We start from the raw sequence: 25,914 nt of genomic DNA, 5'->3' as shown, positions 1-25,914 counted from the left end.
AGAAAGAAAGTGGAGGGGCTCCTGGGTGGCTTAGTCAGTTGGCCTCTGCCTTCAGCTCCAGTCATGGTCCCAGGGTCCTCGGATGAGCCCGACGTTGGGCTCTCTGCTTGGCAGGAAACCTACTTCTCCCTTTCCCACTGCCCCTGTTTGTGTTCCCTCTCTCTATGTGTCTCTCTTTGTCAAATAAATAAATAAAATCTTAAAAAAGCAAGCAAGCAAGCAAGAAAGAAAGAGGATATGGGTGCTTGGGTGGTGGCTCAGTCAGTTCAGTGCCCAGCTCTTGATTTCATTCAGGTCATGATCTCAGGATCACGAGATTGAGCCCTGCCTTGGCTCTGTGTTCAATGCACAGTCTGCTTCAGATTCTCTCTCCCGTTCTGCCCCTCCTCCCGCTTGCAAACACGCTCTCTAATTAAATAACTAAATTTCTTAAAAAAAAAAGAAAAAGAGAGTGGATAAATACAGAGAGCCCAACAAGCCCAATATAAGGCCTTGAATATCCAATAAAGATATCCATCTGGGTATGTGAGCCAATTGTCATTGGCTCTGTCACACTCCCATCTCTTCCTTCTACTTCCTCTGCTACTTTCTCTCTCCAAGCTTACAGAAACTATGTCCCTCTTTCTCCAAGTTTTATCTGGCCAATTTTCAGAGTGGTTGACACTCACAGGAACCCATTCAGCTAAATAACATATAAAGCATTATTTGTTTCCAGGGTACAGGTCTATGATTCATCAGTCTTATATAATATCCAGGGCTCATTATAACACACACACTCCCCAGTATCCATCACCCAGCCATCCCATCCTTCCACCACCCTTCCCTCTAGCAACCCTCAGTTTGTTTCCTTTGATTATGAGTCTCTTATGGTTTGTTTCCCTCTCTGATTTCCTCTTATTTCATTTTTCTTCTCTTCCCCTATGGTCTTTTGCCTTGTTTCTTAAACTCCACATATGAATGAGATCATATGATAATTGTCTTTCTCTGGATTGACTTATTTCACTTAGCATAATACTCTTTAGTTCTGTCCACATTCTTATAAATGGCAATATTTCATTTTTATGGCTGTGTAATATTCCATTGTATATGTATACCACATCTTCTTTATCCATTCATGTGTTGATGGACATCTAAGCTCTTCCCATCGTTTGACTATTGTGAACATTGCTGCTATAAACATTGTGGTTCACGGGCCCCTTCAGATCACTACCTTTGTATCTTTGGGATAAGGAGCCAGTAGTGCAATTTCTGAGTCGGAGGGTAGTTCTATTTTCAACTTTTTGAGAAACCTCTATCTTGTTTTCCAGAGTGACTGCACCAGCTTTCATTCCCCTTCTGGCAACTTTTAATATTTTCTCTTTATCCCTTGTGGTAAGCAATTTAATTATGATTGTCTTGGTATAATTTTCTTCATGTTCCTGTGCTTGAGGCTTTTTGAGTTTTTAGATATATGTGTGTGTGTATATATTTTTAATCAAATTTGGAAAAATTTCAGCCATTATTTTAAATTAAAATTTTACACTTTATTATTTTTAAAAAGATTTTATTCATTTATTTGGGAAAGAAAGAGAGGGATGAGAGAGCACCCACAGAGGGAGAAGCAGGCTCCCTGTGGGGCTGGGATCAATGGCCTGAGATGAAAGCAGACACTTAACTGACTGAGCCACCTGGGTGCCCCAACATTTTACATTGTAAAAACTTGTTTTTTTCTGTACTTCTTTTCTGTTTCCTTTTCAACTACAAGAACTCAATTACATGTATATTAGACTACTTGAAGTTGTTCCATACCTCACTAATGCTCTCTCTCTCTTTTTTTTTCTTCCCCAATTTCTTTTTCTTTCTGTTTTGTTTAGGTTATTTCTATTCCTATGTCTTCATCAGTCTTTTCTTTTCTAATCTCTAATATATTTTTATACCCATTCAGTGCATTTTTAAGCTCAGCTTTTATGTTTTTCTTCTCTAGAAGTTTAGTTATTATCATCTTTATCTCTTTTTGATATGTTTATACATTCCTCTACCTTACTTAATATATGAAATAGAGTTGTAATGACTTCTTTTGTAAGCAAAGTGTAAATCCAGTATTTGGATTTATATCTAACTGCTCTGATACAGTGAGTATATGATAAATCAAAACTGACTTGCCATGGCCTAATCTGGCCACACCTTTACTTACATGTGATCTGTGGCTATGTTACAATGGCAGGATTGATTAGTTTCATCAGTGACTTTATAACCTGAAAAGCCAAAAATATATACTGTCTTTAATTTACAGAAAACAGTTGCTTAGTCCTGCTTCAAAGGCATTTTATTTTGAAAAGAAAACTAAATTGCCAGTCCTCGTGCAGAATTTTTTTTTTTACTGTCAATCTTCGTTGAACACCAACAGCATGATATTATTCTGGTTTTATAAAGGCAGTTCCTACCTATAAAGACAATGAGGGCTAGGGACAAGGTTCAGATGGTTCAGGTATGCAACTGTCCCAAGATTTGATTAGACAGTTATAAAATTTGGAAAATCTTAAGTAGAAGAATAGTTAGCATACTCCTTCCTCCATTGGTTTTTAAACTTCAGCAAGTATCACATTCACCTAGAAGGCTTGTTAAAACAAATTAAACTACTGCATACCCAGAGTTTTTGGTTTAGTAAATGGAGGTGGGACCTGAGCATGTACACTTCTAACAAGTTCTCATGTCATGCTGATGATGCTGGTTAGACCTATACTTTGAAAATCAGTACTTTATCTTAGTTCTCTAAAATCAGTCTTCTTTGATAAACTTGTAGCAGAAACTGTATGATTGACAGTCACAAATGAGGTTCCCTGAAGAGTGGTCTTTGGTTTTGTTTTGTTATAGCTTTTTTGAGGTGTGGTTTACATACCCTAAAACTAACCCATTTGTGTACTGTTTCATGACTTTCAGAGATTTTGTATAGTTGTCCAGTAGCACCAGAATTCAGTTTTAGAACAGTTTATCACACTAGAGAGCTCCCTCATGATCATTTGCAGTCAGTCTCTACATTTAATTTCAGTCTTTGAGGTTACCAGTGATCTGCTTTTTGTTGGAAGTGTCATATAAATGGAACCATATGATATGTTTTCATGTATCTGGCTTTTTTCAACTAATATAGTATATTTGAGATTAATCTATGTCATTGCTGATATTGATGTTTTTATTGCTAAGTAATATTCTATACTACAGACATACTACATTTTGTTTATCCAGTTGGTAGCTGATATTTTGATTTTTTCCAGTTATTGCTATTATGAAAAATGCTATTTTTGGACATTCTTGCACAAAAGATGCCCTATCATTTTGATTAAGAAGGTATGATATCTAGATGATATTCATATAGCATCCTGGGCTTATAATTGTCTAAAAAATAACTTTAATATATGTCTTGTTACCTAATGATTTATATTTCTAATAATACAATTCTATATCTACTGTAAATATTTTAGCTATTTGCAGTTATCTTAACCATTTTTGATATAAATGGTATAATATTGCAAATTGGTATAGATACACTGTAAAGATTTTGTAAAATGTTTCGAGATAACCCTCTATAGATCCTAGTCTTCACAAAATTGACCTATCTGCTCTTATTCATGGGTAAAATTTACATGTAATTAAATAAAATAAAATAAATATAAAACTTTAATTTCTAATATGGAAATGTTCAGGTAAAATCAAAAGAAGGGAGAACTGTTTAATGAACCCCATGTAATTTTCTTACCTAATTTTAACAATTGTTAATAGTTTGGCATTTTTTTTCATCCATACCTTGTTCCCTATATGTTTTTGGTATTTCATGTTGAATCTCATTCATTCAAATAAATACCATTACTTCTGCAAGTACCTCATTTTATATCACAAACATGTATACGTGCAGTTTATGTTTGGTTTTCCGTGATGTCTGGTATATATCTTTTTCAAGTTGGTTGTTTGAATCAGGAACAAAGAAACATACATTCCATTTGATCGATAGGACAATTAAGTTACTCTTAATCTGTAAGCATTCCTCTTCTCTTATTTTTCCTTGCCAATGACTCATTGAAAAAACTGGTTAAATTGTCTTAAGATTTCTTACAATCCAGATTTACATGTTTCTATCTTCATATCAATCAGTGTATTCCTTTATCTCCTCTATTACCTATGAATTAGTACTTAGGTATAGAAGATTAAGTATATTCAGGATTTTAATTTTCTGGTGGCAAGACTTTTTCTTCGATGGAGCTATTTACTTCCAATTACTTCATACAGTGTCTTTTAGCCTGTCTTACTGCTGCTATTATTGATCATTGGATTTAAATGTTACTGGCCTGCGGCACCTGGGTGGCTCAGTGGTTTAAAGCCTCTACCTTCAGCTCAGGTCATGATCCTAGGATCCTGGGATGGAGACCCACATCAGGCTCTCTGCTCAGCGGGGAGCCTGCTTCCTCCTCTCTCTGATAAGTGAGTGATCTGCTTTTTGTTGGAAGTTTCATATAAATGAAACTTATATATAATGATTCATATAATGAAACTTTCATATAAATGAAACTCCTCTCTCTCCCTTCCTTGCTTCTCTGCCTACTTATGATCTCTGTTTGTCAAAAAATTAAATAAAATCTTAAAAAAAATGTTATTGGCCTGATCCCATTCATCATAAAGTTTCCCTTCAACTTCTTTTTTCTAAAGACTTTTCTTTTAGAACAGTTCTAGGGTCACAGTAAAATTAAGGGTAAGATACAAAGATTTCCCATTTTTCTCCCTGCCCTGAGCTTACATGACCATCACCCATTTGGTGAAAGTTGCTGCTTCCTCATAGCAATATCCCACATCAGAGTGATGCATTTGTTACAATGGATGAACCTACACAAACACATCATAATAACCCAAAGTCCATAGTTTACATTAGGGTTCACTCCTGGCGTTGTACATTCTTTGGGTTTTGACAAATGTATATAGACATGTATCCATCACTATAGTATCATACAAAGTAAAAATCCTCTGTATTTCACCTATCACTTTCCCCCACTATACCTCCAACCCCTGGCAGCCATTAACCTTTCCACTGTTTCCATAGTTTTCTGTTCCCAGAATATTGAATAGTTGGAATTCTACAGTAAGTAGCCTTTTCACATTGGTTTCTCTCACTTAGTAATGTGCATTTAAAGTTCATCTGTGTCTTTTCATGGTTCATGAAAGAATTAGGCACTGCATAATATTCCATTGTCTATAATATATACCATAGTTTGTCCATTCACCTACTGAAGGACATCTTCATTGGTCCCAAGTTTTGGCAGTTATGAATAAAGTTACCTAGACATCCATGTGCAAGTTTTTGTGTAGACATAACTTTTCAGCTCCTTTGAGTATGTACCAAAGAGGATGACTCCTAGGTCATATAGTAAGATATGTTTAGCTTTGTACGAAACCACCAAACTGTCTTCCAAAGTGACCATACCATTTTGCATTTCCACCACTAATGAATAAGAGATCCTCTTGCTTCATATCCTTGCCAGCATTCGGTGTTGCCAGTATTCTGGATTTTGGCCATTCTCATAGGCGTATAGTCGTATTTGACTTTCATTTATATTTCCCCAATGACATCTGATGTGGAACATCTTTGCCTATGACTATTTGCCACATATATCACTTCTTTAATGTATCTGTTGAGATTTATTAATTGGTTTGTTTTCTTATTGTTGAATTTTAAGAGTTCTTTATATATTTTGTGTAAAAGTCCTCTATCAGATGTGTCTTTTGCAAATATTTTCAGCCTGTGACTTTTCTTATTCTCTTGACAATGTCTTTCGTGTATCAGATTTTTTTTATCATTTTAGCGAAGTCCACTTTGTCAATTATTACTTTCAGGGATCATATCTTTGATGTTGAATCTCCTTTCAACATTTTACTAAATGGTTTTAAGAGTTATTAGTGGAGGGGGGGGACAAGATGGCGGGGTAGTAGGAAGAGGCGTCTTTTCAGCTGGTACCCCAAAGTGAGCTGATTACCTACCAAAGAACTCCAATCACCCATGAAATCAGCCTGAGATCAGAATTATACACATCTGGATCTCTACAGGGGCAGAAGACGCCAGTGAGCAGGTAAAGTGGAATGGCAACAGCGGACTGATATCGGAAGATAAACAAAAGGGGGAGGGAGCCACCAGTGGTGACCGGTGGGAAAGTAATACCCCAATACGAGCGAGAGTGCCCTGCGTCTGGGGACCAGCATTAACTCGGAGACTGGTTGAAAGCACTCCAAAAGAGCAAAGGATTGCGGGGGGAAATTGTGGGAATCGGGGCGGCTAGGGACAGGGGCTTAAGTCCCCGGTCCCAGACGGCCTCCCCGGCGCGGAGGCAGAGAGAGTGTGGTGCAGAAACCAGCTCCTGGTCCCTAAGCCGCCAGCGCACCGCAGAGCGCGTGGGTTCTGGCTCCTGTGAGGGGATGGGAGCCGCGCCGGTCTGCCCCCTGGGTTACTGAGGCCCGGCGGGCGCTCCTTGACCCGCGCCATTGTTTCAAAGCCTAAGCCGCGCGCGCAAAACTCTTCCCCAGACAGAGGCGCGCAAAAGCCCAGCCTGGGGCTTACGGACCAGCGCCCCATTCCCAGTGCCCCAGACGCGCGCCCGACCCACAGCCGTCTCTGAAATGAGGTGTGCGCAAGCCGGGCACTCCCAGCCCGGGCCGCAGCAAAATCTCAGTGTGCGATCGCTGCTTGGAACCTCTCTGGCAGTCGGGAGCTCCCAGACAGCCGCCACTGCCTTGGCTTTGGGGACGAGCAAAAGATCCTGCGCCCCCAGGGTCTGCAACTTGGAACCTGCACTGCCAGCGGCCAAGGGGGAATTTATTCAGCTTCTGCACCCAGACTGAGGCTTCTCTCTGAGACGGAGATCAGGGTGCAGTTTGATTTCTTCTAATACTACAAAAACCATCAAAGGCGGTCAAGGTGAGAGGGAAAGAAGCGAACAAGCCAAAAAAAACCCGCCAGTGAACAAAAGCCTGAAAAAAACCAGTTTCCCTAGAGCCCACCCCCTTGAGGGGGGCGGGGGGACTCAACTCAGGAAACATTATTGACTGACAACCCACGTGGCAGGCCCCTCCCCCAGAAAACAAACCAAGAAAGAAAAAAAAAGGACTACAAGAGAACCACCACTACTTCATAGGAAAACTTGTATTATTACTCGTTTCCACTATTCCGGTTCATATATTTTTTTTTTTTACACATAGGTAATTTTTTTAACCTATTTACCATCACAGCGAGCTGTACAGTACATCAAATTCCATAATACCTTTCTAACCTGAACTTTTTGATACATACACCTATGTTTTTCTTTTGCATTTTTATTTTTTGAATTCCTTTTTTAAAAAATTTTAGTTTAGTTTAGTCTAGTATATTCCTTTTTATTTTTATCCTCTAATATTCATATAGAGTTAACTTCAAAGTAATCCCCTTTCCCCAATCAATACTACGCCTATTGGTAAACCAATTTTTAATCCCCTTTATCTTAGGAAAGTTGAGTCCTTTAACAAAGATATCAAGATACATCCAGGAAGAAGCAAAACAACCTTCCTCGCACACACTGAGAATTTATAAGAACTCTCCCATCTTCTTCCACCAGTGTTTCTGTGTTTTTTGAGTTTGTCCTGATAGCATATAAATTTTACACTTGTGGTTCTTTTTGACGAGGTTCTTTCTTTATTTGCATATATATATATATATATTTTTTTTTTCTCTTGCTGTATAATTGTATCAGTCTTTTTATCTCTTTTTGTTTGTCTACTTCATAAATCTTACCTTGGGGCCCATCTGGGCTGAACCTTCTCTTTCATCTTCCCTTTCTTTCCTGTCTCTCTCTCTCTCTCTTTTTTTTCTTTTTCTTTTTCTTTTTCTTCTTTTCCTTTTCCTTTTCTTCTGTCTCTCGTTCGGGTGGGGAATCCTGATTGCTCAGAAGTGTTCCAGGGTGCACCTTGACTGCACCAGAGTTGATACATCCAGCTACATCTGTTCAGTCTTCTCCCACCAAAATGACTAGGAGGAGGAATGCCCGACAGAAGAAAAATACAGAGGATGGACCTTCTGCAACAGAGCTAACGGCTATCAACATAGACAATATGTCGGAAAGAGAATTCAGGCTAACAATTATCCAGGCAACAGCTAGGTTGGAGAAAGCCATGGATGACCAAACAGAATTGATTAGGGCCGAACTGAAAGCGACCAGACAGGATGTTCACAATGTTAGGGCGGAGCTTAAAGCTACCAGGGAGGAGGTCCACAATGCTCTCAATGAGTTCCAATCTAATCTAAACTCTCTCAAAGCTAGGGTACTGAGACAGAAGATAGAATTAGTGATCTGGAAGACAAACAGATAGAGAGAAAGGATCAGGAGGAAGCCTGGAACAAACAGCTTAGATCCCACGAAAGCAGAATCAGGGAAATAAATGATGCCATGAAGCGTTCCAATGTCAGAATTATTGGAATCCCTGAAGGGGAGGAGAAAGAAAGAAGTCTAGAAGATATCGTGGAACAAGTCCTTTATGAAAATTTTCCGAATCTCGCGAATGAAACCAGCGTTCATGTACTAGAGGCTGAACGGTCTCCACCCAAGATTATACACTCTAAAAAAACATCAAGGCACCTGATAGTCAAATTGAGGAATTATAATTTTAGGTATAATCTCTTGAAAGCCGCCAGGGCAAAGAGGCTCCTTACTTACAGAGGGAAGCCCATCAGAATAACGTCAGACCTGTCCACAGAGACCTGGCAAGCCAGAAGAGGCTGGCAAGATATATTCAGGGTACTAAATGAGAACAACATGCAGCCAAGAATACTTTATCCAGCAAGACTGACATTCAAAATGGATGGAGAGATAAAGAGTTTCCAAGACCGGCAAGGCTTAAAAGACTATGCAACCACCAAGCCGACACTGCAGGAAATATTAAGGGGGGTTCTATAAAAGAGGAAAAATCCCAAGAATAGCATTGAACAGAAATATAGAGACAGTCTACAGAAAGAAAGACTTCAAAGGTAACTCGATGTCAATAAAAACGTATCTATCAATAATCACTCTCAATGTGAATGGCCTAAATGCACCCATAAAATGGCACAGGGTTGCAGATTGGATAAAACGACAGGACCCATCCATATGCTGTCTACAAGAGACCCATTTTGAACCTAAAGATACACGCAGACTGAAAGTGAAGGGGTGGAGAAGCATCTTTCATGCCAATGGGACTCAAAAGAAGGCTGGGGTAGCGATTCTCATATCAGATAAATTAGACTTCAAACTAAAGACTGTAGTCAGAGATACAGAAGGACACTACATAATCCTTAAAGGGACTATCCACCAAGATGATCTAAGAATTGTAAATATCTATGCTCCCAATATGGGAGCAGCCAATTACTTAAGAAAACTGTTAATCAAGATAAAGAGTCATACTGATATGAATACACTAATCGTAGGAGATCTTAACACGCCTCTTTCAGAATTAGACAGATCATCGAAGCAGAAAATCAATAAAGAAACAAGAGCATTGAATGACACATTGGACCAGATGGACCTCATAGATATATACAGAACATTCCACCCTAAAACAATAGAATACTCATTCTTCTCAAGTGCACATGGAACCTTCTCCAGAATAGAGCACATACTGGGTCACAAATCAGGACTCAACCGATACCAAAAGACTGAGATTATTCCCTGCATATTCTCAGATCACAATGCTTTGAAACTGGAGCTCAATCACAAGGAAAAGTTCAGAAGGAACTCAAACACCTGGAAGCTAAAGACCACCTTGCTTAAGAATGCTTGGATCAACCAGGAGATCAAAGAATAACTGAAACAATTCATGGAAGCCAATGAGAATGAAGACACTTCGGTCCAAAACCTATGGGATACAGCAAAGGCGGTCCTAAGGGGAAAATATATAGCCATCCAAGCCTTGCTCAAAAAAATTGAAAAATCCAGAATATACCAGCTGTCTCAACACCTTAAAGAACTGGAGGATCAACAACAAATCAAACCAACTCCACACATAAGAAGGGAAATCATCAAGATTAGAGCTGAGATCAATGAGGGAGAAACCAGAGATACAGTAGAACGTATCAATGAAACTAGAAGCTGGTTTTTTGAAAGAATCAATAAGATCGATAAGCCAATGGCTACACTAATCCAAAAGAAAAGAGAGAAAGCCCAAATTCATAAAATTATGAATGAAAAGGGAGAGATCACAACTAACACCAAGGAAGTAGAAACAATCATCAGAAGTTATTACAAACAGTTATATGCCAATAAGCTTAGCAACCTAGATGAAATGGATGCATTCCTGGAAAAATATAAACTACCAACATTGAGCCAGGAAGAAATCGACAATCTGAATAGACCGATATCTAATAATGAGATTGAATCAGTGATCAAAAACCTCCCAAAAAACAAGAGCCCGGACCTGATGGATTCCCTGGGGAATTCTACCAAACCTTCAAAGAAGAAATAACACCTATTCTCCTGAAGCTGTATCAAAAAATTGAAGCAGAAGGAAAACTTCCAGACTCTATGAAGCCAGCATTACCCTGATCCCCAAACCAGGCAAGGACCCTACCAAAAGGAGAATTTCAGACCAATATCACTGATGAATATGGATGCAAGGATTCTCAACAAGATCCTAGCCAACAGGATCCAACAGCACATTAAAAAGATTATCCACCATGATCAGGTGGGATTCATCCCTGGGCTACAAGGATGGTTCAACATTTGCAAATCAATCAATGTGATACAACAAATTAATATGAGAAGAGAGAAGAACCACATGGTCCTCTCAATTGATGCAGAAAAAGCATTTGACAAAATCCAACATCCGTTCCTGATTAAAACGCTTCAAAGTATAGGGATAGAGGGAACATTCCTGAACCTCATCAAATCTATCTATGAAAGACCCACAGCAAATATCATCCTCAATGGGAAAAAGCTTGCAGCCTTCCCATTGAGATCAGGAACAAGACAAGGATGCCCACTTTCACCACTCTTGTTCAACATAGTATTAGAAGTCCTAGCAACAGCAATCAGACAACAGAGAGAAATAAAAGGTATCCAAATTGGTAATGAAGAAGTCAAACTCTCTCTCTTCGCAGATGACATGATTCTTTATATGGAAAACCCAAAAGACTCCACCCCCAAACTACTAGAACTCATACAGCAATTCAGCAACGTGGCAGGATACAAAGTCAATGTGCAGAAATCAGTGGCTTTCTTATACACTAACAATGAAAATACAGAAAGGGAAATTAGAGAATCGATTCCAGTTACTATAGCACCAAGAACCATAAGATACCTGGGAATAAACCTAACTAAAGAGGTAAAGGATCTGTACTTGAGGAACTACAGAACACTCATGAAAGAAATTGAAGAAGACACAAATAGATGGAAGACCATTCCATGCTCTTGGATCGGAAGAATAAACATTGTTAAAATGTCTATACTGTCTAGAGCAATCTATACTTTTAATGCCATTCTGATCAAAATTCCACCGGCATTCTTCAAAGAGCTGGAGCAAATAATCCTAAAATTTGTATGGAATCAGAAGAGACCCCGAATCGCTAAGGAAATGTTGAAAAACAAAAATAAAGCTGGCGGCCTCACCTTACCTGAATTCAAGCTTTATTACAAAGCTATGATCACTAAGACAGCATGGTACTGGCATAAAAACAGACACATAGACCAGTGGAACAGAGTAGAGAGTCCAGATATGGACCCTGAACTCATTGGTCAATTAATCTTTGACTAAACAGGAAAAAATATACACTGGAAAAAAGACAGTCTCTTCAATAAATGGAGCTGGGAAAACTGGACAGCTATATGTAGAAGAATGAAACTCGACCATTCTCTTACACCGTACACAAAGATCAACTCAAAATGGATAAAAGACCTCAACGTGAGACAGGAATCCATCAGAATCTTAGAGGAGAACATAGGCAGTAATCTCTTTGATATCAGCCACAGCAACTTCTTTCAAGATACGTCTCCAAAGGCAAAGGAAACAAAAGCGAAAATAAACTTCTGGGACTTCATCAAAATCAAAAGCTTCTGCACAGCAAAGGAAACAGTCAAAAAAAACAAAGAGGCAACCCACGGAATGGGAGAAGATATTTGCAAATGACAGTACAGACAAAAGGTTGATATCCAGGATCTATAATGAACTCCTCAAACTCAACCCACACGAAACAGGCAAACACATCAAAAAATGGGCAGAAGATATGAACAGTCACTTCTCCAATCAAGACATACAAATGGCTATCAGACACATAAAAAAATGCTCATCATCATTAGCCCTCAGGGAGATTCAAATTAAAACCACATTGAGATATCACCTTACACCAGTTAGAATGGCCAAAATTAACAAAACAGGAAACAACGTGTGTTGGAGAGGATGTGGAGAAAGGGGAACCCTCTTCCACTGTTGGTGGGAATGCAAGTTGGTGCAGCCTCTTTGGAGAACAGTGTGGAGATTCCTCAAGAAATTAAAAATAGAGCTTCCCTATGACCCTGCAATTGCACTCCTAGGTATTTACCCCAAAGACACAGATGTCGTGAAAAGAAGGGCCATCTGTACCCCAATGTTTATAGCAGCAATGGCCACAGTCGCCAAACTATGGAAAGAACCAAGATGCCCTTCAACGGATGAATGGATAAGGAAGATGTGGTCCATATACACTATGGAGTATTATGCCTCCATCAGAAAGGATGAATACCCAACTTTTGTAGCAACATGGACGGGACTGGAAGAGATTATGCTGAGTGAAATAAGTCAAGCAGAGAGAGTCAATTATCATATGGTTTCACTTATTTGTGGAGCATAACAAATAGCATGGAGGACAAGGGGCGTTAGAGAGGAGTAGGAAATTTGGGTAAATTGGAAGGGGAGGTGAACCATGAGAGACTATGGACTCTGAAAAACAGTCTGAGGGGTTTGAAGTGGCGGGGGGTGGGAGGTTGGGGTACCAGGTGGTGGGTATTATAGAGGGCATGGCTTGCATGGAGCACTGGGTGTGGTGAAAAAATAATGAACACTGTTTTTCTGAAAATAAATAAATTAAAAAAAAAAGAGTTATTAGTGGAAATTCCCTAGATTTTCTATTTCATTAGAGTTGCAAAATGATCTTTATTTATTTATTTATTTTGCAAAATGATCTCTTTTTTTAAGTCATCTTTTAATTCTATCATTCCTTCTGTGTTTCTTACCTAGACTTCTGTAAAGAAGAGTGTTCTTTTATCAACTCTTTTGTTACTCTGAATTTCAATTTTTCCAGGAAAAGAAGGATAAATGCTTGTTTTTTCTCTGTGTTCAGTTTATCAATTTTTAGAACAATGAGTTTTGTGCCCTAGCAACCTACACATGTGATTAAGTTTTAAGGTACCATTATGAATTCATAGAACTTTCTTATTTGACATCTTTAATCAATTTCAGTCATTATTTTTAGTGTTTAGAGTACTTCATTTTTGGCTGGTGGGGTCCACTGAAGTTTGCTGCTGTATCCTCATGAGCTATTCTAGTTTTTGTTTTTGTGGTTTTTTTTTCTTTTTTAATTTCAGTGCTTTCTGACTGAATTCAGGTTCTTATTATACTTTGTGCTCCAGACTTTATTTCTTTTAGAGGACCAAATCAGTGGGAAATGGAATTTGAAAACCATAATCTGGATGTTAGAAAGGTTACTATTATTGTCCCTAGATCTTTAAATATTTAAATTTTAAATTGAACATATTTTTCAGTTTATAATCATAGTTTTATCCTTGTGATTTATAGCTTTTTGATCCAAGGAAAATCTGTATTAACACAATTCAGTTATCAGTCATTTGGTGGGTGTATGTTTAACACTACTGTAGGCAGTGGTATACAAATATAAGATTGTGGCCCTTGCTTTTAGGGAAACACTGGGACTTGTTTTTACTGGCTAATGGGATAATATATAAAAACTAAATTTTAATTTAATAAATCAAACAATAAGAAAATGCAGAGGTGGCACAAAAGAAGAATTGATTAATTTTATTGGCAGAGATATTCAAGTAATGCTTCAAGTTCCCAGGGAAAGTATCATCTGTGCTGGGTATTAAAGGAAGGATATGAGTTCAATTGGGTGTGAAAAGATAAGGGAAATGGACTTACAGAGAGAGGAAAAAGCATATGAAAAGATATCAAGCAAGAAAACAGGATCAAGTAGGTTGCTATCTGGGGCACCAAAACTGAAGTGGTAAAAGACAGTTGAGGAGTCAAAATCAGTAAAGTCTTAATATGACATGATAAAGAGACTAGACTTCTCCTGCAGGCAGAAGAAAAACACTGATGGGTAAGTACATACATGAAATCACCTCATTTGTTCCTCAAAAAATGTTCTGATATCCTCCCATTTAGAATGGGAGGAGAAAGGGGGAAGTTAGGGAAATTAGGCAATAGAGTAGGTAAGTTCACTTTTGAATTTATAGCCTTGTGTTTAGAATAGTGCTTGGCATATAGTAGGCACTTAATATTTGTTGAATGATGAACAAAAATTGAATTGATGATCAAATTGATAATTCTGAAGAAAAACCATATAGAAAAAGAAACAGAGTCTGTATTCTGCTTGCTTACTTATTAGTATCTAATTACCATGATATTTTCACAAACTAATTAATTAATAAGCAAAGCAACCCAATAGTAATATGGTCAGGATATGAATGGTAAGCTCATGATAGGGAAATCTGAATGATGACTATACATATAAAAATAGACTCACTAGAACCAAAAATTATAAATACCATTTAAATCCCATGAGATAGAAAAATATTTAAACATCTAAACAAAACCTAATCTTAGCCAGGGTATTAAATTGCTGAGACTTTTCATGCTGCTGCTGGGAGTATAAACTGGTGAAACCATTCATTATAGAAATCACATTGACAATCAGTAATCAGTCAGAAGATACATATGTCATTTTAGTCAACATTTCTATTTCACATATGAACCTTAGAGACACGCTCATACCTGTAAAGAAAGACATATTTAACAATGTTCACTGTAGCATCTTTGATTATACCAAAAATTTAGAAATAACATAAATGTGTAGCTTCAGGAGAATGGAAATTTTAATATATTTGTATAACAGCATAATCTCTTACAATAGAAATGAGTAAACCAAAGTGATATGAATAGAATTTGAATAATCAATTCTCAAAATATGACTGTAAAAGCTAATAAAATGATACATATAGTATGATGTCATTTATGTGAGGTTAATTATACAAAATAATGTTATTACATATATGTATATAATAATAGATAAAAATACCAAATTTCAAAGCCTGGTTGTCTCTGAGGAGAAGTGAAATAGGGTTGGGATAGGTTATATAGTGGGCTTCAGCCTATTTTTCTTTTTACAAAAGTCAGAAACAGAGCAAAATTAAAATTTTGTAAAGTAGGTAATGTGCAGACAGTGTTTATTTTTTATTCTTACATATTTAAATGTTTCTAATGAAAAAGTCTTTTGAGAGTGGAAAATTTCAGAATTACTTTTGATCTCAAGTAAAATACTTTCTTAGCATCTTTTTTTAAAAAGGTTTTATTTATTTATTTGACACAGAGAAATCACAAGATTTTTTTTAAAGATTTTATTTATTTGACGTCAAATTATTTATTTGACGGCAGAGAGGCAGGCACAGAGAGAGGGGGAAGCATGCTCACCACTGAGCAGAGAGACTGATGCGGGCTGATCCCAGGATCCTGAGATCATGACCTGAGCTGAAGACAGAGGCTTAACCCATTAGCCAACCAGGTGCCCCCTTTCTTAGCATCTAAATACATTTATCTACTTTTTTGCTTTGCAGATTTGAGTGATGAATTAGCCCCGAAGCTATTTGATGTTTCAGAAATATCTTCAATAACAATGGCCCGTTCATTGCCCACGGCAGTTCCAGATTCTCCTAGAATTTATCCTGCAAGAACACCTAAAACACCTCGAACACCTAGGTTACAAGATCCAAGTAAAACACCAAGATTTTATCCTGTTGTTAAAGAACCAAAAGCAATTGATGTAAAGGTATACAAAACTACCAGGAATATAAAGGCTGCATTTTATATCCTTTAACATTCCAAAATGAGACTTTTTAGTTTCTATCATATTTTTTAAAATATATATTTTAGATTGTAAGAACTCACTTAAAAATGGTATTTTACCAGTGATGTTTTCTCAGGTCAAGGAATAACTTCCTTAAAATTTGTAGCATAATTAATGTTGATCAGAAGGTATAATGAAGACTCACACTAAATTGTATTTCCTTTTATCCTTGGGTTGAATCCTAGCAAAGGACCTTCTTTGTTAAGTTTTGTAACTTGTATGTGAGATGTTTAAGTTTTGTGACTTCATGTGATTTCATAATGTGTCATCCACAGTATGTAAATGTTTGAGCTAGTTTACAGTCAGAGGGTTTCAATTTACTTGTGAAGTTCACACTACTGAAATAATTGCAATGTTTGACTTCTTTTTCTTTAGAGTCCAAGAAAGAGAAAAACAAGACATAGTACAAATCCCCCTCTAGAGTGTCATGTTGGTTGGGTAATGGATTCCAGAGATCATGGGCCAAGAACATCTGCTGTCAGGTACTGTATTTGTCAAACATTGCTTTGTTTTTTATTTTAAGTTTGTTGAAAATAGTTACTAATTAGACATTTGGAATATTTAAAAATTTATATGTTAGCAAAATATGGAACAATGAAAATAGTTTTTAAAAAGAAACAGAAGAAAGGGAAATAAATGGGACAATTTTCCAATAAATACATTAAGGAATAGTTGAATAGGACAATTTTTTTTCCATTTAAACTAGTTTCCACAAATGTGTACTCTTAGATAAGAAAATATTTAAGTTTATGAGAGATTCCAGATTCTCAGTGGCATAGCGGGTTCTTAGTGAATTAATGTGCTAAACAAACTACTCAAACTATAAAATGACTATGGAAATAAAACACCTTGTTATTTTGAAGTTTTTCCTTTTGAGGGAAAATAACTTAGATTAGTTGACTATTAGTAGTAAGTGGTTTTTGTTTTAGCTTTATTTTTTTTAAAGACTTATTTACCTCGAAAGAGATGATAGAGCAAACCTTTGATAGTGCCAGTTGTGCAATATAACATGGTATGTTTTATCTTATACAGTGGATGCAGAGGTGATTTGCGGCTATTTGCTGTGTGTTTCTTGTAAACTTCTGTTTGTGTAGATATTTTCAGAATAATTATCTGACCAACTTTCTAAATGAAGATTTAGCTTAGGAAAAAGTATTCTTTAGTTACTAAGAGGGGAGGATTAAATAGTTTCATTCAAAGAAAAGCTAGTGAATTTATCACGATCTGAAAATCTCCACCTCTGTATTTCCAGTGATATTAATTTGGTACTTTTACATTTTGTTCTCATTAGATATATTGTCCGTAAAATATAAAATGTGTATATGCTTTTTGCACACCTATTGTATACTTAGGGTTATTGTGTTCTAAGTGATTTTGAGAGTTTATTTTCCAGGATATATTTTTTTTAAGATTTTTATTTATTAGAGAGAAAGAGAAAGCACGAGCCAGGGAAAAGACAGAGAGAGAAGCAGGCTTCCTATTGAGCAGGGAGCCCAACAGCCCAACAACGTAGGGCTTGATCCCAGGACCCTGGTATCATGATCTGAGCTGAAGTCAGACGCTTAACCAACGAGCCACCTAGGCACCCCTCCAGTGTGGGGGGTTGTTGTTGTTGTTTTTCTTAATCAGAGCAATATATTTAGAGATCAACAAATAATGGTGAAAAATTTTAGTCAGTAATATTTAGTTTAGTTAGAACATTTAATGGAACGTTTAGTTAGGAATGTGTTCCTTACAATTCATTTCTTTATTATATTTTTCATTATTAATAATTCATCTATATAGTGATTTATTCATTCCCAGGCACCACTCCATGTTCTTCCACAAGTAAAATGTATCAGGAAAGCAGGGGCTTAACGTTGTGTTGGACACTTTCCTAGGCACTGAGTATATAGCAGGGAGCAAGATAATTAGAGACCTTGCCTTTCTGGAGCTTAATTCAGGGATGACAGACAAGTATTTATAAAAATGACTGTTGGGGCGCCTGGGTGGCTCAGTGGGTTAAAGCCTCTGCCTTCGGCTCAGTTCTTGATCTCAGAGTACTGGGATCGAGCCCCGCATCGGGCTCTCCACTCAGCAGTGAGCCTGCTTCCTCCTCTCTCTCTCTATGCCTCTCTGCCTGCTTGTGATCTCTCTCTCTGTCAAATAAATAAATAAATAAAATCTAAAAAAAAAAAGACTGTATATTTTTTTAAATTGACCTACTTTTTAGGGTAGTTCTAGGTTCACAGCAGAAATTGAGTGGAAGGTACTGAGAGTTCCCTTAGACACCCTGCATTCCCTGCCTTCCACACACAGCCTCACCTCACTATCAACATTCTTGTAAACATTCATATCTTTAGATCATCTACCTTAATGTAATTTTGGATATGGTTGGATTTAAATCTGCCATTTTAATTTTAATTTTTTTTAAATTTTGTATTCTACTTTTTTCATCTCTTCTTTGTTCTTTTTTCTTCCATATTTTGGATTGGCTGAGTTTTTATAATAATTCTATTTTATCTCTACCATTGGCTTCTCACTTATATCTCTTATTTTTTACTGGTCTTCTACTGTTCATAATATACATTTCAACTTAGTCTACTTTCAAATAATATTATACCACTACATGTATAGCATAAGAATCTTAATACCATAAAGTTCCATTTCCTCCCATCCTCTGTGATATAGCTTTATTATTACTTTTCTTTAGACAGTTATCTTTTAAAAACATGAGAAATTTTTATTTTATCTATCATCTATCTATCTATCTATTTATAGAGTTTTTATTTGAGAGAGAGAGAGAGAGAGAGAGAGAGAGAGTGCATTGGGGAGGGTGAGGAGGGAGAGGCAGACTCCCCTCTGAGCAGGAAGCTAGATGAGTAGACGATCCCTGGGCTCAGTCCCAGAAGCCTGAGACCATGACCTGAACTGAAAGCAGACATTTAACTCACTGAGCCACCCAGGCGCCCCAATGTGAGAAATTTTTCAAACATTTGCTCTCACTTTTACCATTTGTAATGTTCTTTATTTTTTTTAAATTTCTCATTGTACAGGTCTGTTAGGAGTAGATTCTATCTACTTCTGTTTATCAGGAGAAGTTTGTCTTTTTCTATTTTGAAAGATATTCTTATTGAGTATAAAATTCTTTGATGGATCTAGATATGGGTATGGTTATATGTGTATATATATGTGTGACACACAAGGTATTTATCCTGCTTGTGGTTCTCTGAAGTTTTTGGATTCATTGTTTGTTGTCTTTTATTCAGTTAGGAAAATTTTCATCTCTTATCTCTTCAAGTATTTTTTGCCCTGTGTTCTTGTTTGTTCCTACTTCTGGGATCCAATTACATGTATATTAGATCATTTGTTAATATCTCACAGCTCTTAGATGATCTGATTTTTTTTTTTTACTTTTTCTCTTTGTAATTCATGTTGGATAATTTTGATTGACCCTTGTTCATTTTTAGTTGTGTCCAGTCTCCTGATAAGCTCATCACAGAAATTTTCCATTTCTGATAATTGTGCTTTATATATTTTGTATTACCATTTGACTTCTTATTAATAGTTCTTTTTCCTGCTGAAGTTTTTTATCATGCATGTTCTCCTTTCCATGAATTCCTTCAACATAATAATCTAATCATGGTTATTTTAAAGTCCATTGTGTAATCATGCCAATAGGTGGGTCATCTGATGTATATATCCTTCTGTTTGTTTTGGGGGTTTTTTTGCATTATTTTTTTTATTAAAATTTTTAATTTTCTTGTTAGTTTGTGTCTTATAAATTTTTATTGAATTCTAGATTCTTGCTCTTAGACTTATTTTATACCTCCAATATCTCCAAATCTCAAGCTGAGTAAACTCTCATTTCTTTCCATTTTATTTGTTCCTAATCTGCAGAATTTAGCTAAAATAAATCCTAGGCTGACTGATATGAATACAGTTTCATATAATCCAGCTATACGTACATCCCCACTAGAGTACTATAAATATTCTTTTCTCCTATGATTTTTTAAAAGATTTATTTATTTATTTATTTGATGGATGGATATCACAAGTAGGCAGAGAGGCAGGCAGAGAGAGGGGGGAGGGGAAGCAGGCTCCCCGCTGAGCAGAGAGCTTGCTGTGGGGCTGGATCCCAGGACCCTGGGATCATGACCTGAGCCCAAGGCAGAGGCTTCAACCCACTGAGCCACCCAGGTGCCCCTCTCCTATGATTTTTTAAAAGATTTTATTTATTCATTTGACAGAGAGAGGGAGACCACAAGTAGGCAGAGAGGCAGGCAGAGAGAGAGGGGGAAGCAAGCTCCCTGCTGAGCAGAGAGCCCAATGCAGGGCTCGGTCCCAGGATCCTGAGATCATGACCTGAGCCAAAGGCAGAGGCTTAACCCACTGAGCCACCCAGGCGCCCCTCCTGTGATTTTTAAATAACATTTTCTTTTCTTTACATACTATAAGAGTATAGTGTTTAATACACATGACATACAAAGTATGTGTTAATTAACTGTGTATGTTATCAGCAAGGCTTCTGACAGCAAGGCTTCAACAGTAGGCTATTAGTTAAGTTTTTAGGGAGTCAAAATTTACATGTAGATATTTGACTAGTGTAGAGTGTCAGCACCCCTAACTCCTGCACTGTTCAAGGGTTAATTGTATAAACGTATATGTAACTATTAACAGCCCCTCATAGTCTATGAAACAAAAATCGGGGCATCTGGGTAGTTTACTCAGTTGAGCATCCATTTCTTAATTTCAGCTCAGCTCATGACCTCAAGGTTGTGAAATCTAGGCACCTTGTCAGGTTCCATCTTAGCAGGAAGTCTGCTTGAGATTCTCTCCCTCTGCCCTTCCCACCACTCTCTCTCAAATAAATAAATCTTTTTTAAAAAAAAAATGTATGATGCAAAAATTGAAAAAAATTAGAGGGAGAAATAAACATTTCTACAAGAATAGTTGGAGATTTCAATACACTACTTTCAATAATGCATAAATCAAGTTGACATAAGATGAGTAACAAAATAGAGAACCTTAACAATGCAATAAACCAATTAGACCTAGCAGATTATATGTATATACGTATAATATAGTCTACCCAACAACAGCACAGAATATACATTCTTAAGTATACACAGGACGTTTTGTACAATAGACCATGTGTTAGGCCAAAACAAAAGCTTCAGTAGACTTTAAATGTGATACCATACAAGATATCTTCTCTGATTGCAGTGGAATGAAGGTAGTAGAAATCTATAACAGAAGTAAAACTGGAAAATTCACAAGTATGTGGCAGTTAAACAACACACTTTTAACCAACTGAGCCACCCAGGCGTCCCTTTTTTTTTTTTAAAAGATTTTATTTATTTATTTGTCAGAGAGAGAGAGAGAGAGTGAGCACAGGCAGACAGAGTGGCAGGTAGAGTCAGAGGGAGAAGCAGGCTCCCTGCGGAGCAAGGAGCCCGATGTGGGACTCGATAAACAACACACTTTTAACCCATGAGTCAAAGAAGACATCATAAAGGAAATTAGAAAATACTGAGAGAGATATGAAAGTGAAAACAGCATACCAAATCTTAAAGGAATGCAAGGAGAGCAGTGCTCAGAGAGAAATTTATAGCTATAAATGCCTACATTTAAAAAGAAAAGAGTTCACAAATCAGTAACCTAACATTATATTTTAAGAAACTTGAAAATGAAGAGCAAAATAAACCCAAAGCTAGCAGAAGGGAGGAAGGAAATGTTGAAAATGAGAGCAAAAAGAAACAATAAAGAGAAGAGAAAATCAGTAAAAACAAATGTTGGTTCTTTGAGAAGATCAACAAAACTAACAAAGCTTCTTTAGCTGACTGCCAGAGCAAAAAGAGAAGATGCAAATAACTAAAATCAGAAATAGAGATGGAAACATAACTAACCAATTTTACAGAGGTAAGAGGATTAGAAGAGATTAGTGTGAACAATATACATAAACAGATAAGACAACCTGGAAGAAATGAACAGATTCCTCAAAACATACAAATTAAACTGATTGAAGAAGAAATAGACAATCTGAACCCATGCATAAAAGAGATCAAATCAGTAATCAAAGACTTCCCCTAACAAAGAAAATTCCAGACCAATGGCTCCACTTGAAGTGAATTCTACCAGATAAAGAATTAACACTAATCTCTTTAAAATTCTTCCAAAAATTTGAAGAGAAGGGAATGCTTACTCTATGAGGCCTACATTATGCTGATACCAAAACCAGATAAAGACATCACAAGAAAATAAAAGTATGAATATATGATGCAGAAGTGAATGATGCAGAAGTGAATTATGAATAAAGATGCAGAAGTAGAGCATGTGACTCTTAATCTGAGGGTTGTGAATTCGAGCTCCATGTTGAGCCTGGAGCCTACTTAAAAAAATAAATAAATAAAAATAAATTTTTAAAAAGTCCGTTAGTATGTTGAAAAGATTATTCACCATGACCAAGTGGAATTTATCCCAGTAATGCAAGAGTGGTTCAACTAAGAAAATCAGTGTAATACTCATATTAATAGACCTAAGGAAATGACTGGGCACCTGGGTGGCCCAGTTGATTAGGCAGCCGACCTTGATCTCAGCTCAGGTCATGATCTCAGGGTCCTGGGATTAAGCCCCACATCAAGCACCGAGCTCAGAGGGGAGTCTGCTTAAGGATTCTCTCTCTCCCTCTCCCCCTGCCCACGCTTGCACACACTGACTCTCTCTAAAATAAAAATTAAATTTATAATAAAATTATTATATAATTATATATTATTAAATAATAAAAATTATTTATTTCTTAATTTATTTTAAGATTTTTTAAAAAAAGAATTAAGGAAATGACTACGTGATCATCTCAGTTGACATAGAAAAAACATTGACAAAATCCAACATCTTTTTATGATTAAAAAGTCTGAAAACTAAGAATAGAAGGAAAATCCCTCAACATGGTAAATAGTATTTATGAGAAACCCACAGCTAACATCATTCTCAATGGTGAAAAACTGAAATTTGTTTCTCCTAAAATCAGAAACAAGACAAGGCTCTGCCTTTATCTTGGGTCGTGATTTCAGGGTCCTGGGATCAAGCCTCGTGTCAGGCTCCCTGCTCAGCACTGCCTGCTTCTCCCTCTCCCACTGCCTGCCATTTTGCCTGCTTGTGCTCTTTGTCTCCCTGTCAAATAAATAAATAAATAAGAAGGATATTTGATTTCACTGTTGGTATTCAAAGTTGTACTGAAAGTTTTAGCCAGAGCTAGTAGAGAAGGAGAAGAAAGACATCAAATTAAAAACGAGGGAGTAAGTGTTGCCTGAGTGGCTCAGATGGTTAAGCATCTGCCTTTAGTTCAGGTCATGATCTCCAGGTCCTGGGATCATGCCCCATGTCAGGCTCCTAGCTCAGCTGGGAGTCTGCTTCTGCCTCTTCCCCAGCTTCTGCCTCTCCCGTTGCTTGTGCATGCTCTCTCTCTCAAATGAATTAAAAAAAAAAATCTAAAAAAACAACTAAACCAAGAAAAAAAAAAGGAAGGGGTAAGATTATCTCTAGTCACAGGTAGTGTGATTTCATATATAGAAAACCTCAGAGGATCAATGAGAAAGATATTAAAACTAATAAACAAATTTGGCAAAGTTGCAGGGTACAAAACACAAATCAGTTGTGTTTCTATATGCCAGCATTTGAGCAATTTGAAAAGGAAATTAAGAAAGCAATTCTATTTACATTAGCACCTAAAAGAATTAGATACTTAGGGGAAAAAAAAAATCTAACCAAAGAGGTGAAAGTTTTGTATGCTGAAAACTACAAAACATTGCTGAAAAAATTACAGCAGGCCTAAATAAATGGAGAGACATTTCATATTCATGGATAGGAAGACTCAACATTGTTAAGATATTAGTGCTATCTAAAGTGATCTATAGCTTCAACAAAATCCTTATCAGAATTCCAACAGCCTTTTCCTTCCAAAATTTTTTTTCCTTCCAAATTTTTATTTAAATACTAGTTAGCTAACACACAGTGTAATTTTACTTTCATGGGTAGGATTTGATGATTCATCACTCACATATAACACCTAGTGCTCATCACAAGAGCCTTCCTTAATACCTGTCACCCATTTAACCCATACTCCCACCAGCCTCCCTTCCAGTAATTCTCTATTTGTCTTCTATAGTTAAAAGTCTGTTTTATGACTTGCCTCTCTCTCTTTTTTTTAAATATCCCCCTGTGTTCATCTGTTTTGTTTCTTAAATTCCACACCTGATTGAAGTCATATGGTATTTGTCTTTCTGTGATTGACTTATTTTGCTTAGCATAATACTCTCTATCTTCATCCATGTTGTTGCAAATGGCAAGATTTCATTCTTTTTTATAGTTGAGTAATATTGCATTGCATATATATATGTATATACATATATATGTATATGCACATACATACTTACATACCATACATTCTTTATCCATCAGTCAATGGACATTTGGGCTTTTTTCATAATTTTGCTATTATTAATAATGCTCCTATGAACATTGGGACACATGTGCCCCTTTGAATCAGTATTTTTGTATCCTTTGGGTAAATTCCTAGTAGTGCAATTGCTGGGTCAGAGGGTAGTTCTCTATTATAACTTTCTGAGAAACCTCCATACTGTTTTCCAGAGTGGCTATACCAATTTGCATTCCCACCAACAGTGTAAGAGAGTTTCCCTTTTCTCCACATCTTCACCAACACCTATTGTTTCCTATGTTATTATTTTAGCCTTTCTGATAGGTGTGAGATGTTATCTCATTTTGATTTGTATTTTGCTGGTGATGTCTGTTAGCCATCTGGATGTTTTCTTTGGAAAAATGTCTATGTTTTCTGCCTATTTGTTAACTGGATTATTTGTTTTTGGTGTTGAATTCAATAAGTACTTTATAGATTTTAGATACTAACCCATTATCTGATATGTCATTTGCAAATATCTTCTCCGACTCCAAAGGTTGTCTTTTAATTTTGATGATTGTTTCCTTCACTGTGCAGAAGTCTGTTATCTTGATGAAGTCCCAGTAGTTCATTTTTGCTTTTGTTTCCCTTGCCTCTGAAGACCTGTCCAGTAAGAAGTTGCTATGGCCGATGTCAGAGAGGTTACTGCCTGTGTTCTCCTCTAGGATTTTGATGGTTTCCTGTCTCATATTTAGGTCTCTCATTCATTTTGAATTTATTTTTGTGTATGGTATAAGAAAGTTGTCCAGTTCTATTCTTTTACATGTCGCTGCCCAGTTTTCCCACCCCATTTGTTTAAGAGACTGTTTTTTTTACATTACATTTTTTACATTTATATTAGATTTTTACATTTACATTTTTTACATTGGATGTTCTTTCTTGCTTTGTCAAAGATTAGTTGACCATAAAAAAGATTCATTTCTGGGTTTTCTATTCTCTTCCATTGTTCTGTGTGTCTGGCAATGATTTTCACAGAAATGGAAAACCTTATTCTCAAATTCATAGGAAACTGCAAGGAGTCCTGAGAAGCCAAAACAGTCTTAGAGAGGAAGAATAAAATTGGAGGACTAACACTTCCTAACTACTACAAAGCTACAGTATTAAACTAAAGCACCGGGTGGCTCAGTCAGTTTAGTGGCTGCCTTCAGCTCAGGTCATGATTGCAGGGTCCTGGGATTGAGCCTCACATTAGGCTCCTTGCTCAGCGGGAAACCTGCTTCTCCCTGTACCTGTCGCTCCCCCTGCTTGTGCTTGCTTTCTCTCCCCTACCTCCCCCCATCAAATAAATAAACAAAATCTTTAAAAAAAGAAATTGTAAACAAAAAAGAAAAAA

General features: G+C 36.8%; 1 protein-coding gene across 6 annotated transcripts in view; it reads left to right on the top strand.

Moving 5' to 3' along the window:
• LARP1B (La ribonucleoprotein 1B) overlaps positions 1-25,914 on the top strand; it is a 136,287-nt gene that overhangs the window by 96,623 nt on the left and 13,750 nt on the right. For all 6 annotated transcript variants that reach the window (XM_044223997.1, XM_044223996.1, XM_044223995.1 and 3 more), the window contains 2 exons: positions 15,837-16,048; positions 16,502-16,608. In XM_044223997.1, coding sequence (XP_044079932.1) covers positions 15,837-16,048; positions 16,502-16,608 — 319 coding nt within the window. The remainder of the gene's footprint in view (positions 1-15,836; positions 16,049-16,501; positions 16,609-25,914) is intronic.

Source organism: Neovison vison, chromosome 11 (genome assembly GCF_020171115.1).
Source record: "Neovison vison isolate M4711 chromosome 11, ASM_NN_V1, whole genome shotgun sequence".
Lineage (NCBI taxonomy): Eukaryota > Metazoa > Chordata > Mammalia > Carnivora > Mustelidae > Neogale > Neogale vison.
This window is presented reverse-complemented; position numbering and strand designations above follow the sequence as displayed.